The sequence below is a fragment of the Adiantum capillus-veneris genome, chromosome 7 (genome assembly GCF_014529385.1).
Source record: "Adiantum capillus-veneris isolate H3 chromosome 7, ASM1452938v2, whole genome shotgun sequence".
NCBI classification, from domain to species: Eukaryota; Viridiplantae; Streptophyta; class Polypodiopsida; order Polypodiales; family Pteridaceae; genus Adiantum; species Adiantum capillus-veneris.
Window position 1 is genome coordinate 113,778,074 of NC_140937.1, and position 17,323 is coordinate 113,795,396.

General features: G+C 40.2%; 1 protein-coding gene and 1 pseudogene across 1 annotated transcript; both read left to right on the forward strand.

Annotated features, from left to right (window-relative positions):
* Window positions 1-12,616: 12,616 nt before the first annotated feature.
* Window positions 12,617-13,780, forward strand: LOC147454453 (uncharacterized). The gene has a single exon (XM_086517340.1). It carries the CDS (start codon window positions 12,698-12,700, stop codon window positions 13,562-13,564), a length of 867 nt encoding a protein of 288 aa, XP_086373466.1. The 5' UTR covers window positions 12,617-12,697; the 3' UTR covers window positions 13,565-13,780.
* Window positions 13,781-15,577: 1,797 nt separating this feature from the next.
* LOC147454454 (uncharacterized) lies at window positions 15,578-16,379 on the forward strand (annotated as a pseudogene).
* Window positions 16,380-17,323: the final 944 nt, after the last annotated feature.

The window sequence follows — 17,323 nt, forward strand, 5'->3', positions numbered from 1 at the left end:
TAGTTGATCTTCTCCAATAAAATACAGGTATGATAATGGCTCATTACATTGGTAGACACAAACACCTCTATTTGTGAGCTCATTGGTGGAACTATTTATATAAGGCACTTAAATATATATATATATATATATCTATTAGCAAATGAATAAACTTATATGCAAAATTTGGAGCAAAAGTTTGGCGTAAATTTAAGGGAGAATAACCAAAATCCCCCTTAAATTTCAAAAATTCCCAAAGAACCCCCAATATTTTGTCATAAATTCACAAACTTCCCTTGAAATTGTCCAAAATTCCCAAAATATCCTCGGTCTTGAGATTAAATTTTTGTAAAGATAATTTTTTTGATAGCTTTTCATAAGAAGAGTGAGTGTCTATCAACACGAGATGCTAAAACTAGAATTTGAGTTGGTTATGTAGGCTTTGGAGATGAATAGATCCATTATTTTTTTATATAATCCCCTTTTTTTGGGAGGGAATTTGTGACAAATTACATGATAAGCACTCAAAAATGGATCTCAGTTTCTCAAAAACAAATAAAGATTAGAAAATCTTGAACAATCTGACCAAAATAGGTAAAAGGGTACTTTGTGAATTTTTGAAATTTGAGGGGTACGGTAAAGGGGCCAGTACAAGGCCACCTAAGGAGAGGTGCGATTTTTTGATTGCAAGCTTCACCGATTCTTGCTTGGAGGAACGTGATCGATAGCTCACTAGCGTTGATGGAGATACACTGGCGATACACAACAACCGCCAAAATTTTGTGTGTAACAAAATCGACCTTGAATGACAAGCCATGTCAATGGGGTATCATGTGCCGTTGATGCGAGTAGGGATCAAGTGCAAATTGTGTGGCCTAGATTGAATAAGCAACTCGTGTAACCAACCGAACGTTGGTCATTTAGTGTCCCACTACTAGGTGAAAATACTCATAATGTTGGAGGTTGCTGCGTCTGTCGAAAGTAGGATGGTTTTTAATTGGCCCTTTCACCCTAGTTTGGGAATCTCCAGGAATTAGAGGAGTATTTTGGTAATTTTCCGTTAATTAGACTAATGATTGTGGGGGGCTCTCGGCACCATACAACTCCACTATTGCTACTTTCGGAGTTGAGGACATTTCATAATGTCTTACGTTGTTGCACATATTTGAAGAACCCCTTTTTTTGTAAATTTGTACATACGGACATGACGCTTTATGTCAAAAGTATGTATGGGCTTTCTTTTTGTGCGGTTTTTAGCTTGCTTTAGCAAGCACATGTACATGCACTGCAAGTCGCTAGTCTAGTGACAGTGGTCGGCCTACTATAAGTGCCAATGAGTGAGTTTTTTGAAGTGAGACTTGTATATAGCTTAACCTCATGTACAAACCTAAAAAAGTTCAGCCAAACTCCAAAAATTTTCAGGTTTGAGCTCGTTGTGCCTCCTTGATGGTTGCTGTTGCAGTTTTTGCCCCCGCCTTGCCTACTCTACGTGTAGTTGTACGGGGACAGCTCCCTGCTCGCATCAATTTTGCATGTAGCGGTGTGTAGATTCAAATTTGGTCATCTTCACATTTATCGCCAGTCATTTTTCAAGATTTCTCTCAAGCTTTAAAGTGCCCCAATTGGAGTTGTTCTCTTCATGTTACAACTAGTTCTCCGCAGGGTTATGGCTATGGCAGCCTAGTGGCAAATTGTGTGCAGACAGATTCGGAGGGCATGTATGTATGAATTGTGGAATTGATGTTGAATTTGTGGGTTTGTGATGTTCCATGGTGAAAGGGGAGGCCCTTATCTTCAGATGCATTGGTCGGCGTGTGCTATAAATCCGTGCTTTGGCAGGGTTTTGCTCCTATGTAACATAGTCTCTTGGGTGGGTGACGGCTAGTAAATTCCCAAGGGGACTAGTCTTGTTGGACTTGTGGTGTTTCAAAGGGATTTTGCAAAGATTTTGGTGTCTTGTAGTTCTCTTTCAACGCTCTTGGGTGACATCGCTATAGACGTGTTCCAGTTTGTTTGTTTCCCAACAGTGTTTTGGTGCCCGCCACCGAGGATCTTCTTCAAGTGACCTTCAATTAATAGCTTTGATGGATATGATGATAGAGTTTCCAAGTTTCTATGGCTATGTAGGTGAGGATGCTAATGCATTCATTGCAAAGATGGAGTTTTCTTGTTTGATGGAAAATAAGGAAGATCCAATGATTATGCTCAAGATTTTGTTCTTTTGCTTGAAAGAGGATGCAAGGATATGGTATGATGAGTTTGAGTTTTGGTTGAAATCATCTTAACCTCCATTGATGATGATTTATGATGCATTAAAGAAGGGTTTTATTGAGAGGTTTAAGAGGACCCATCAGATGTATGGCACTCCATTGAAGGGCTTATACAAGGTGAGAATCAAAGTGTAGATGCCTTTGTCAAGGAGTTCAATGCTTTGTGGAGAAGATGGTGTGCTGCTTTGGGAAGTGATTCTCCTCCTCTAATGCTCAAGAAGTGTATGTTTGTACAAGGTTTAAGGGATGATTTAAGGTTGAATGTTGAGCTTAAAAGGCCACTTACATTTGATGATGCAGTAAAGGTTGCAAAGCATAAGGAATGGAAGCTAGAGAGAGTGAGGCATCTTGGATTGCAAGAAGATGTGAAGCCAAATGTATCTTATTTTTTAGACATGTATATGAAAAATGTATGCAATGAAGGCTTCCATGTTTCTCATTCTCTTGATCATGTGAAAGAAGAATGTCATATGCAAAATGAGATCAAGAAGAATGCTCAATGTATGCCATCTTTGTTGTTTAAGCCATTTGATATCAACCTTCATGTCAAACATGATGATGCTAGTAAGATGGATATAGGCAAGAAGGCTACCATGGTCATGAATGAGTCTCAAATGCAAGGAAATGATCATTTTGAATGTCCAAGTCGCATGACTAATGCTTCTAATATATGTTACAATGAGGAGGAGTATGTCTCTGATACCAATGTTGTTGCTGTGAGTTCTTCTCTTGTAGATGAGGTAGTCAAGGATCACAGGATGGAGGTCAAGGAGGATGAAAATGACAAAAAGGGTGATGTGTATGACGAGAGCTCTCCAGTACATGGTTTGGGTGATTGTATGCAAAAGGGTGATGAAGCAATTAGGTATACTACTTGTGTTGTTGATAAAGAGCCTATCAATGAGAAACTTGATGATGTGCATGATGGTGTAGGTGATCTTGCCTTAATTGATGAAGAGAATATTGAGGTTTTAGAAGATATGGAAAATGATGGATATTCTCTTGATATGCCTTATGTGAATCTGGTTGATGCTAACTTGTTTGATCCTCTTGTTAAGGAGCCTAAGGTATATATGGAAGATGGCTTACCTATCAAGCATAATATGGTTGAATTGGATAGAGGCTTAATGAAGAATGGGAAGAATGAGATGGATATGCATGAGGATATAAAAATGGCTGAGTAAAAGTGGAAGAATTTTTAGATGAGATGTTAGAGGATTCCTTGCATGCTATAGTAATGAAAGGGTATCTCTATGTGGTATCTATTGAGAGTTCTTTATGCTTAACGAGGATTTGGATTCTACATATGGTTTATGCTTTGATATTGGGAGTGAGAGAATTGATATGGCTGGTGTTTCTTCATGCATTTTGTGCTTATGTTGTATGGCCCTTTGATCCAGGTGGACAATATGCTTACGCTACTGCTGAGCATGAATGCTCTAGCAGACTAGGGGGTTGGAAAACTATGTTGCGCGTATTTTGAGAACCCCTTTTTTTGTAAATTTGTACATACGGACATGATGCTCGATGTCAAAATTGTGTGTGGTCTTTCTTTTTGTGTGGTTTTTAGCTTGCTTTAGCAAGCACATGTACATGCACTGCAAGTCGCTAGTCTAGTGACAGCTGTCGGCCTATTGTAAGTGCCCATGAGTGAGTTTTTGGAAGTGAGACTTGTATATAGATTAAACTCATGTACAAACTTAAAAAAGTTCAACCAAACTCCAAAATTTTGCAGGTTTGAGCTCGTTGTGCCTCCTTGATGGTTTCTGTTGTAGTTTTTGCCCCCGCCTTGCCTACTCTACGTGTAGTTGTACCAGCAAATCTCCCTGCTTGCATCAATTTTTCATGTAGCAGTGTGTAGATTCAAATTTCTTCATCTTCAGATTTCTCGCCAGTCATTTTTCAAGCTTTAAAGTGCCCCAATTGGAGTTGTTCTCTTCAGGTTACGACTAGTTCTCTGCAGGGTTATGGCTATGGCAGCCTAGTGGCAAATTGTGTGCAGACAGATTTGGAGGGCATGTATGTATGAATTGTGGAATTGATGTTGAATTTGTTGGTTTGTGATATTCCATGGTGAAAGGGGAGGCCCTTATCTTCAAATGCATTGGTCGGCGTGTGCTGTAAATCCGTGCTTTGGCATGGTTTTGCTCCTATGTGACATAGTCTCTTGGGTGGGCGACAGCCAGTAAATTCCCAAGGGGACTACTCTTGTTGTACTTGTGGTGTTTCAAAGGGATTTTGCAAAGATTTTGGTTTCTTGTAGTTCTCTTTCAACGCTCTTGGTTGACATCGCTATAGAGGTGTTACAGTTTGTTTGTTTCACAACAACATGACCAACAAAAACTTTGAAGACAAGGTTGAATCTAACTTAAATTGAAAGTGTTGACCTAATTGCACACCATATTTCACCTCTGTTTGAATGTCTCTTTTCGGAGTTGAAATGATGGCAAACATCTTACTGTCACCACAACCCCCGTATGCCATAGGATTCGTTGGGCAATCAAGAAACAATGGGACATTGCTGACAATATTCAAAAACAAACTCACCTTGGAAGATGAGGATAAAGCCATTTCACAACAAATATAGTATATGCAAATGGATTTCTGTCAATGTTCAATTTTTCCCCATACCGTATATTTATAGGCATTCGAGTTATTGAAACAAAGACTGGGAAGCTCTATCTATCATACCAAAAATTAGATGTGGAAATGAGGGACCATGATGGTATCAATTGCTCCTCTATACATATAAGTTAGTCTACGCCCAACCATATCTTAATCATTATTTTCCTCCTTCTACTACAACCATCATGGCCTTTGTCACACTATATCTATCATTTTCTTCTACCTCTCACTATCTTCTAGCCTAAATCTATGTATATAACACTCATATTTGCTGATATCGCCCTATATATTTCTCTTTACAATATACTCTCTTGATCGATACCTTTCAATAAACTTTTCCCTATCTCTACACAATACAATCTACCATGTGACCCAATATTTATTAGTACACGAAGATCTTGAGAAAATCTCTCGATTTAATATTGAGTGATAAAGTGCATTGCATAATGGAGAGACACAGAGAGAGAGAGAGAGAGAGAGAGAGAGAGAGATTTGCATTTTCCAACAAGAGAAATTGATTGTCTCTGCCTCTAATTTGTGGAAATTTTCAAAACACTCCTTAAATGGACTTATAACCAAAATGCCCTTCAAATTCTCAAAATGACCTTCAAATTTTTCAAAATTCCCATGATAACCCTAATCATAAGTGAAGATTTTCATTGGTCACATGATTATCTATCAGTACAAGATGCTTAAAGTAAGATTTTAGTTGGTTATTTAAGTTTTTGAAGTGAATTTCTTCATTGATTCTCACTACAAGAGGCTCTTCATATTAGCGACGCTCACACAGCGACATGGAGAAGTGTCCGAAATGTGATTCCGAAAGATATCGAGTAGATCTCCACGGGACAAAAATTCCACAAAAGGTTTTGCGACATTTTCCTTTGCTTCCTCGCATCAAGCATTTCTTCGAATGTAAGTCCATGGCCGCCCTACCATCATGGCATGAGGAGAATAAATCTTCGGATGGTGTGCTACGAATTCCTGCAGATTGTGCAGCCTGGAAACATATAGATGGAACATGGTCGGATTTTGCCAGGGAAGCTCGAAATTTGCGCTTAGGCCTGGCTATGGATGGCGTAAATCCATTTGGTCAAAGATCAACATCTTACAGTGTATGGCCCGTTGTCATCGTCAACTACAACATTCCCCCGTGGTTGACTACGAAGAAGGGGCACCTATGGCTAAGCTTGATTGTGCCAGGGCGATATAAAGTGGGGAATATGGATGTGTATCTTCGTCCACTATTGGAAGAGCTACAACAATTGTGGATTGGCATAGAGGTGGTGGATATGAGCCGACACATAGGACGACGGAATGCTTTGATCAGAGGTATTCTAATGTGGACCATGCATGACTATCCCGGGCTAACAGAATGCTCAGGTGATCTATTGACACTCCTCACTCAGACACTGTAAATCTTGTTTTTTCCCATAGTTGATCAGTACAAGATGCTTAAAGTAAGATTTTAGTTGGTTATTTAAGTTTTTGAAGTGAATTTCTTCATTGATTCTAGGCATAATTTCCATTTTTTTCTATGCGATTTGTGACATTAAACTTGCCAAACACATCCTCTCCTTTGCCTCATGGTAGTACAAGACAAGACTTAGAGCAAGGTCCATTTGAGTAGGCGACATGGATGAGAGAGTTAATTGATATGGTAACTAACTATAGCCAATGAATGAAATGAAATATGCATAACTTTTCAATGCCCTTATAGTGCCTTTTGAGTGACCTATTGAAAGGCGTAAGTTGAAAAATCAGGCCAAATTACCAAAATACCCCTCTAATTTGTGGAAATTCCCAATATACCCTTGTATTTATTTTGGTTGGATTGTTCAAGATTTTCTAATCTGTATTATTTTTTTATAATTGAGAGCCATTTTCTTAGCATGTAATTTATCACAAATTACCTCGCAAAAACAAGGCATTTATCTAAAAGTAATGAAGCAATTCATCTCTGAAGCCTACATAACCGACTCAAATTCTAGTTTTAGCATCTTGTATTGATAGACAATAAGTCTTTTTATTGATAAACAATAAGTCTTCTTATGAAAAGCTTTAAAAAAAAAAATCTTCAGAGAAATTTAATCTCACAACCAGGGGTATTTTGGAAATACGGGAAATTTATTTTGGGAATTTAGGACAAATATTGGGGGTATCCTGGGAAATTCTGAAATTTGAGGGGTAATTTGGTAAGTTTCCCTTTAATATAACTAATGATTGCGAGGGGCCCATGTCCGGCATCGTCACCGTGGTGGTATTTCAATTTCACTAAGCAATTTAGCTTTGTTATGCAAACCGTATAGACTAGTCGCTCTTTTGACTCACAACGAGAGGCTGGAATGAAACAAAACTGTGTGTGTCAGGGGGTTTTCGCATAGCTCAATCCACCGACATAATGTCAAACCAATGGATCGATAACCCAGCTAGTGCATGAAGGCATGGAATCACTAGAAATGCAAGAAGAGGATCATAATCAAGAGAGTTAATAAGAAGAGAAAGCTATGGAGAAGGTAATCACTCAATGCCTACTCTCTAATCTTCTTTAATTTCAACAATCAAGAGGACAATGGGTGCACACTCTCATCAATCACACACACACATCAATCAAAAGCTCAATGATCTCACAAATAATGTAAAAGTGAAGATAAATGAGAGAGGGAAACACTAATTAGAGACTAATCAATGCTTAACTACACACCATAAACACAATTGACAAAGAGAAAGAAGAACAAGAGCACTTAGCTTTCCATTGCATGCCATAGAAAGTAGGTGAGCACAAGAGGAAGCTCCAACTCCAAACATATTCACCTCTATCTTCTCTACAAGCTTTCCATGAAAGCTTAACTCACCTGAGGATCCCTAAAAAATGACCTAACTTCCACTTTTATACCTAGGGCATAAAAAATATGTCCGGCCGCCCATGAGCTGCATAGAATTGTGTGCATCTCTATAGCTTCTAGGCATCATGGTAACATCAAATATACAAGCTGGAACTCATGTAGAGCCCGTAAATATATCAAAAGTACATATACAAAATGATGTGTCTGTCAAAAGTTGAAGCAACGTATGCTAATACATCATAAGCATATGCTAAAAATAGCATAGTTGAAGGTCATCTGCTACTTTGTGTTTGCACTGCCAAACAGTGTGTTCTATTGTTTTTCGTAATAATTATAGTCTTGATTGTTTAACTTGTTAATTTGGTCTCGGTGTTCAGGAAAAAGAAGTGAGATGCCTGTAGAGGAGGTGGTAGATTTTTCCACGAGTCTTGAAACAGAAATATTGCATGTCTCAAACTTGCCACTAGTTACAATACCGTCTACTGGTAATTTCTAATCTAGGTTACATGGTTGTTCAAGTATGATTCAATAGCTTGTTTGCTTAGTTCATGTTTTTGTTTTGTAGCTGGCGGTGGCGATCGTGTGCAGATTCTGCATCTCATCGGACAAGATAGATGATGACTTTAAAAATGCACTATTGAGCAATGTGAGGCCTCACGTGGTGGAGAAATGTCTGATGCCATTGAAATATGGGTCAAGAGTCGATTCATCGGTGTACGTATCTATTCTTTTCCTGCCATTAAATGTGTTTGTGTATGGGCTGTCTGAAACAAAAGTCCGAGATTGAAACAAGATGGAAGCATGACATTTTGGACAGCTCACACATCTTGCATTGGCAACAGTCGATGACAGAGGTGTGTTCGTGGTTATTTGTACGTCAGATAATTATGGAAGGGTGCATCAAATGGAATCAACTATTGGCTCGCGAGAATATCATTTGAATGTGTTTGTGTGTGAGACACTTGTGTGCAAGAAAAGAAGTAGAACAGTGTACACATTGCTAGTGTCAACTATGAGAAAAGAGCAGACTAGGAGTACAGAGGTCATTGAAACTCCATCAGATGATGCTTGGTACAATTCCTTGCAGGAGGATGATTTCACACCAGAGGAGGATAGGACACCACTATGAGGTATAGTTCATTTGGCTCTAAGCATAGTTTTTCCGTGTCCTGTTACTAAATCCTTTGACAAAAAAATTTGTGTAGGGGGTATGGAACGTGGAAATTGGTTTCTTTTGCAATTGCTTGCACAATACACCAATGAGAACGACGTTGTCGTTCAATACGAGTGTGATTGCGATGCATTGTCCTTAATGGGTATCAAAATGGGCCGTATGCATTGTACTTAATGGGTAGCCAAATGGGCCGTATGATGACAATGTTTAAGAGCAATGAAAATGTCTCCATCAGACTGAACAATGTCTTGGAGATGCAAGCACATTGCCTAAGAGAAATTCAAGAGCGAGACAAGAGATATGTAGCAGATGAATTCAAGCATTCCTTGAAGGCAGCATCTCTTGTGGAGACGCATCCAAACATTATGGAACTGGATCCACTAGACCATCCCATAGAGTAGATTAACAACAAGATACCTCACATTTTGTAGACAATGTTGTTTGTGGTCAGCCACTGTATACGCAAGCTTTAAAAAGTTTGAGAATTAATAAATGTGTTTTGTTTGCTCACAAACACTTGTAAAGATGGCTTTTTCTTGTTGTCAGATGGAAGCCATAGCAACATATGATATTTCCATATATGAGCCAAGCTATGGACTTGGCTATGTTGTTTGGGGGTGCCTTGGCTTCTAACCATCTATTAGCATAGTATGTTGCCATGACTATGTATTGGTTCTTCCCGGTTGTGACCTTCTTAAAGTCCCCACAAAATCCAATCCCCACTTCATGAATATCTCAAGAGACTAAATGGTGCTTAATGGGGTCATGTCTCTAGTAGTAGGGCTACCCATTCTGTTGTAAATATCACGTCTTTAAAAAATACTGGAGCATCCACCATCATACTTTTCAACCATAACCCAGTCTACAAAATCTTCTTGTGAATGAGAATAGTGGAGAAGTGCTTTGTCAAACTCCAAGTGTGGGCCTTAATAATATTTTGCATTCTTGCTTGCATAGGTGCACATCTCCTTAAGACCCCATCAATGCCCCATATATACAAAGATCCAACAACTGTAGTGAATTATAGACTCCTAAGTATGAGCACCTTCTTACTACACTACCACTAGTGATCTTTTCATGCCTAAGGTAAGACCAAGAAAGCCAAGAGCCAGGATAGACATGCGATATAGGGGGTCCTATAAATAGCATGGCCAAGGGCCTAGGGCATGGTTGGGTGATTCTTTGCATGTGCTAGTCCCCAGACTCTCAGATTGGTATCAGAGCTTAGGGGAGAATGATGATGGAGGAGGGAGAATGGTAATCGATGTTTGGTTTCTCTCTCTCTCTCTCTCTCTCTCTCTCTCTCTCTCTCTCTCTCTCTCTCTCTCTCTCTCTCTCTCTCTCTCTCTCTCTCTCTCTCTCTCTCTCTCTCTCTCTCTCTCTCTCTCTCTCCATGGAGATGGAATAAAGAGGTTTTCCAAAGAAGCATGGGATAAGCTCTTTTGCAAGGTTTTGGAAGCTTGACGGAGCCGTTGGCAAGCTCCCTTGGTTGGATGAGGGGTAGATTTGGATCTTCATGAAAATAGTAGTTCTTCGTACCAATCTATTTTCCCAAAGGAATATACGTCTGTTTGTCATAGGAGCAAGGGGCCAGTAGAGGTCTCCACCCCCAATTTCCAAACCCCTTGCTTCTAGGTGATGTCGATGTGACATGACATGGAACCTTCAAATTTTTTTAAAGTTCTTTTACATGAGGGTGCCCTATTTTGGGCACCAAATAGGGCACCCTCCCCTCTAAGGGATGAATCCCACAACATTGATTCCATTGCAAGTTGTCTCCTTGTGAGGCAAGGAATCAACACAGGAATCGACGCACGCTATGATCGAAAGTCGACAAGGAGTTGACAATAGACAACTTGTAGTAATCGTTGGTATGAAATAATTAAAATTCATGACTTTAAACTTGCTGTAAAGTTCAAGCACAATCTCAAGCATTGCGACATCAAGGTCATGCAAGGGTTTTGAATACCTTCAAACCTGCATGCACTAGCCATGCTAGGCATGCGAGCAGTAGGATACACAATAACTTTGACACCAACGCAATCAACCTAGTCATCTTGTTCCTGCACTATGAAGTTTTAGCTGGCCAAGCCCCTACGGCAAGGTGAAAGCATGAAGCTGAACTCTCAAGCAAAGGATTCATGCAAAAAGGAGGAGGGCTCCATATATTGTTACTAAACGACAAATTACGAAAGATGCACAAGACCAAAGCTGGCTTCTATGATGCTCCGCAATCTTGAACAAGGTGATTTATTTTAATTTTTTATTAGTTGATGCATGTACGCAAGCTAGGTTGCCTAGCAATAATGGCAACGCACGCATGGAGTGTGACTTGTAAGGTAAAGGTACAATGCCGATCATTAATTACAATTCCAAGAAGCTGGTAGGCATCTATTTCTCTAGTTTGGAATTTCTCATCTCTTGGTCACAACAAGCCTCCAAAGTTGATGGACTATACCATTTTTTCCAAAACAACCATTTCTTACGGTTGATTGCATATAAATGAGACTGGGGATTTTTGTAGGACATGACATAAAATTCCCCATTAACTTCAAATATGGGTTGGTGATCAAAACATATCTTTGCTTTTGCCTCACTGCTTTTTGGGGCAAAAAAAATAGGTAAAAAGAAGTTGCATTTTTTCCATTCTGGGGACCTATCATCAAAGTTTCTATAGTAATGCTCAATACAAATACTATATACATGTTTTCTTAGTTCCCTTAATTTGGGCCTTTGGATGCAAAAGAAGCCATGGAGCACGCCAAAAGAATAATAGATCTTTTAATTTACCAAGTGGAACCTTGGAGACAATGATGAAGTTCTAAATACAACAAACATGAAAAAAATGGGTTTACGATTATGACCTCTAGAATCCCATGGAAACTACTCAATATCTAGCCAAATTTGAATTTTATTATTAGATATGGTTAATACCTACAAAATGCACACAATTTGCCTAAGAAACTAGCAACATTGAGAAAGCTATACTTGCTACACTACAATGTCTCGAATTCTTGTTCTGCAATTGAAAAACTCAACATCGTTGTATACTATGCTATATAGGGTATTAGTTTGGCATAAGTTTAAAAATTTCGAAAAATTGCCAGAATACCCCTCTAATTTGTGGAAATTCCCAATATACCCTTGTATTTATTTTGGTTGGATTGTTCAAGATTTTCTAATATGTATTCTTTTTTGATAATTGAGATCCGTTTTTGAGTGCTTAGCATGTAATTTATCACAAATTACCTCGCGAAAACTAGGCATTTATCTCTAAAAGTAATGAAGAATTCATCTCCGAAGAAGCCTACATAACCAACTCAAATTCTAGTTTTAGCATCTTGTATTGATAGACAATAAGTGATCTTCTTATGAAAAGCTACAACGTTTTTAATCTTCGGAGAAATTTAATCTCAGAACCAGGGGTATTTTGGAAAATATGGGAAATTTGAGGGCATTTTGGGAATTTAGGACAAATATTGGGGGTATTCTGGGAAATTTTGAAATTTGAGGGGTATTTTGTTTGGTAATTTTCCCTTTAATTTAACTAATGATTGCGGGGGGCACGTCCGGCATCGTGCCCGCACGGCGAGCGCACTAAGCTGACCATCGTCGAGTGGAGTGTTGGTGGCTGACCAGTTGCACGGCCGGGGAATTCGCTGCTGCAAGTCAAAGGTGGCGGGGCTTATAAAGCTGAAGGGAGGCCTGCTCAATCTTGCCAAGAGCAGCTCCAGCTGGCCGGTACGTACTGGCAGCAGCTGCTCTGTGACCTTCTCACCCCCTCACTAACTAGCTAATTCAGTATGGCTCTTCTGCGGCATCCCTTCCTCCTCCTGCTGGCCCTCGTGGCCTCCGCCTTCCTTAGCGTCCAGGCCAGCTACTACCCACCGGAGGAGAGCGGCTACTACCCAAAGAAGAAGGAGGAGGAAGACTACACAAAGTCGCCTGCTGTGCCCTACTACAAGAAGCCCTCCCCTTCCCCGGCCTATTATGACCCCAAACCCTACTACTACTACAAGCCCAAGCCCAAGCCCTACTACTACAAGCCCAAACCCAAATCCTACTACTACAAGCCCAAGCCCTACTATTATTCCAAGCCCAAGCCATACTACTACAAGCCGAAGCCAAAGCCAGTCTACTACAAGCCTAAGCCCCCCGTCTACTACAAGCCCAAGCCCTACTACAAGCCCCCCGTCTACTACAAGCCCAAGCCCTACTACAAGGCCCCCGTCTACTACAAGCCCAAACCGTACTACTACTACAAGCCCAAGCCCTACTACAAGCCCAAGCCCATCTACAAGCCGCCCTACTACACCCCTTCTCCCGTTTATAAGTCCCCCCCTCCTCCTACCTACTACACCCCCTCTCCTGTCTACAAGTCCCCTCCTCCCCCCACATACTATGACCCCTCCCCAGTCTACACGTCTCCTCCTCCCCCCACATACTATGACCCCTCCCCAGTCTACAAGTCTCCCCCACCTCCCACCTACTATGAGCCCTCCCCCATCTACAAGTCTCCCCCACCCCCCACCTACTACGAGCCCTCACCCATCTACAAGTCCCCTCCACCACCAACCTATGAGCCTTCTCCAACCTATACCTCCCCTCCTCCCCCTATTGTATACGACCCTCCTTACACTTCACCTTCTCCACCTCCCCCATCTTACTAGGACCACCCCCTATTCATGACATCAATAACACCATCCCAACAGAATGTGGAGGATGTTCTAAATGTACTTATTCTTTCGAACTAACAGACAAGAACCATTCAAGCTATTGATTCTCTTCATTCAAGATAGGATTTCATCAGATCTTTTCATTTGTTTTAATGGTCCATGTGTGAGCTGCAAACCCCAATTCTTCATCAGATTGATCTTTCCATTGGTCACATTTATTGCTTAACAACTATGTTGAATGTTTCACAATGGTCTTATGGTATTGCTCTAAGGTAGCCTATTAGTACCATTGAATAGATCAAACTCTTTGAATCTATCTAGATAATTATGTACTTTCGTTTCTATAGCTGTCTCAAAACTCTTTGGTAATGTTGAAAAGACCCTCTTGTTAATAATAAGGGCCCTTAGGACAAAATAGCATAAAACATAAACAATCTACGGAGATATTCACCTATCATGTTAGCAATAAACAAACACCACCAGAGAAGTGAATCAGACAAGGTAATATGTTCTTCCTAGTATGAAGAACTTAACTATAGCCCATGGATGTCCATGCCCATACTGTTCAAGGAACTATTTGATAAAAGCGAACGATTAAGAGCTCAATATACAGATAATATATTTGAGAATATTCTCACTTGTTAGCTTAGCTATATTAAAGAGAAATCTCGAGAGAAATATTCAAGAATTGAATAAAAGAATTTTTAATGTTCTTTCTAGCATGAAGCGGCTTAGCTCCCTCTTAGCTCTACCCTATAGCTCTATTTGTCCCATGATTCTATTCAACCCTCCTTGTACATCACCTTCTTCAATAATCCATGCACCTCACCCATCTTACTAATAGACATGTGGTATTCATAATAAAAGTCTTAAAACACGGCATTGATAATGCCAGCCTGACAAAACGTAATGAGATTTGTCATGATGAAATTTTTTTATGAATATTACATCTTCCACATTGCTTCTTCATACAATATCACACCAACTTGGGGAATTCACTATAAGGAAATCTCTATATTACATGCCACTTATCTTTAATTTGTTGTAAATGAAACATACCCTTTTCTTAGTGAATTTGTAGGTAATCCTTTTAAATTAGGCGCTTTGGCATGTAAAACATGTGTAAATAAGGCTCGTAAAACACTCCTTATGTTGAATCTATGTGATGGCATACATATTATGCCAAGTCTTTTGGCCAATTTTTAGGGTTTAGATTAGTCATTGTCTTGTTTCCATTGGATCTTAAAATTTTGAAAATTGCACCAACTTATGATTGCCAATTAAGTTTTAGTATATTGTTTTGCATAGTGGCAAATAGATCAACAATTATTACATGTAAACCTAAAAATCAAATTGCATAAGTAGAGTGATGGTAAGTTTTTGAAAGCTTTTTGTACAAGGGTAGTGTCGCTTTCGAACAAGGAGCATGGAAGATTTTTAATCTATGTCAACCATCATGTTTTCCATATTCATAAGATTTGTGTTCTGTACAACAATATCCACACTTAGTGCTCGTTTGGTGCCCCCAAAACTACTCAAACAGCTTCCAAAATTCATTGCAGTTTGCAACACCACACATAGCCCTCCATGAATCCTCTAGGACTTGAGGTTCAAAAATTATTTGTTTTCCTCTAGAACCTAACGTAAGGCACATCAACTTGCTTTGAACACCCAAATAACCTCCAATGATGAGACATTCATAGCTTTTGGTATGATCTACGACCATGCCAAAAAAAAAGGTATCTTTTGATCACCAAGTTTTGTCCTTTTGTGACATTATCGCTAAACCTAATCTAAATGTTTATCTACCAAGTTGTGGCTCTATAGACCAACGATGTCAAAAAAGGTTGAGGCGGGTCCGGCATCGTGCCCGGACTGCCGAGGCACTACCGAGAGCAAGCTGATCATCGTCGAGTGTAGTGTTGGTGGCTGACCAGCTGCACGGCCGGGGAATTCGCTGCTGCAAGTTAAAGGTGGCGGGGCTTATAAAGCTGAAGGGAGGCCTGCTCAATCTTGCGAAGAGCAGCTCCAGCTGGTCGGTACGTACTGGCAGCAGCTGCTCTGTGACCTTCTCACCCCCTCACTACCTAGCTAATTCAGTATGGCTCTTCTGCGGCATCCCTTCCTCCTCCTGCTGGCCCTCGTGGCCTCCGCCTTCCTTAGCGTCCAGGCCAGCTACTACCCACCGGAGGAGAGCGGCTACTACCCAAAGAAGAAGGAGGAGGAGGACTACACAAAGTGGCCTGCTGTGCCCTACTACAAGAAGCCCTCCCCTTCCCCGGCCTATTATGACCCCAAACCCTACTATTACTACAAGCCCAAGCCCTACTACTACAAGCCCAAACCCAAATCCTACTACTACAAGCCCAAGCCCTACTATTATTCCAAGCCCAAGCCATACTACTACAAGCCGAAGCCAAAGCCAGTCTACTACAGGCCTAAGCCCAAGCCCTACTACAACAACAACAACCCCCCCCCCCCGCCCCCCCTACTACAAGCCCAAGCCCTACTATTACTACAAGCCGCCCTACTACACCCCCTCTCCCATTTACAAGTCCCCCCTTCTCCTACCTACTACACCCCCTCTCCTGTCTACAAGTTTCCTCCTCCCCCCACATACTATGACCCCTCCCCACTCTACAAGTCTCGTCCTCCCCCCACATACTATGACCCCTCCCCACTCTACAAGTCTCCCCCACCTCCCACCTACTATGAGCCCTCCCCCATCTACAAGTCTCCCCCACCCCCCACCTACTATGAGCCCTCACCCCTCTACATGTTCCCTGCACCGCTAACCTATACGCTATGAGCCTTCTTCAACCTAATGTTCTAAATGTAGTTATTCTTTTGAATTAACAGACAAGAGCCATTCTAGTAATTGATTATCTTCATTCATCATTGCATGAATACAAGGTAGATCAAATTCTTTAAGTCTCAGACTCTGAGTAGATAAGCATGTAATTTCTTTTCTATAGCTATCTCGAAACTCTTTGGGGATGTTGAAAAGAATGTATTTTTAATAAGGTCCCTTAAGACAAAATAGCATAAAACATAAACAATATAGGCAGATATTGACCTATTGTGTTAGCACTAACCCAAAAACCGCCAAGATGTGAATCAGACAAGGCTATATTTTCTTTCTAGCATGAAGAGCCTAACTCTAGCCCATTGATGTCCATGTCCATACTGTTCAAGAAACTATTTGATACAAGGGAAAGATCTAGTTTTCAATAAGAGCTCAATATACAAATTATATATATGAGAATATGTTCACCTGCTAGCTTAGCAATATTTTAAAGATAATTGTAAAGAATTGAATCAAAAAATGTTGAATGTTCTTTCTAGCATGAATTCCCTAGCTCCCTCTTAGCTCTAATCTATAACTATATTGTCCCATTCTATTGAATCCTCCTTGTACATCACCTTCTCCGATAATCTATGCACCTCACCCATCTTACTAATAGACACGTGGTATCGATAATAACAACACCTTAAAGCACGACATTGATAATCCACCTGACAAACCGTAATAATATTTGTCAAGATGAAAATTTCTTATGAATATTAAATCTTCCATGTTTCTTTTTCCTACAATAACACACCATCTTGGGAAGTTCACTATGAGTAAACCCTGTATATCACATACCCAAAATCTTTAAATTTTTGTGAATAGAACATAATTTTTTGTAGGTAATCCTTTTAAATGAGGCCCTTTGGCATGTAAAATTGGGTTGTATTTATACAATCATATAA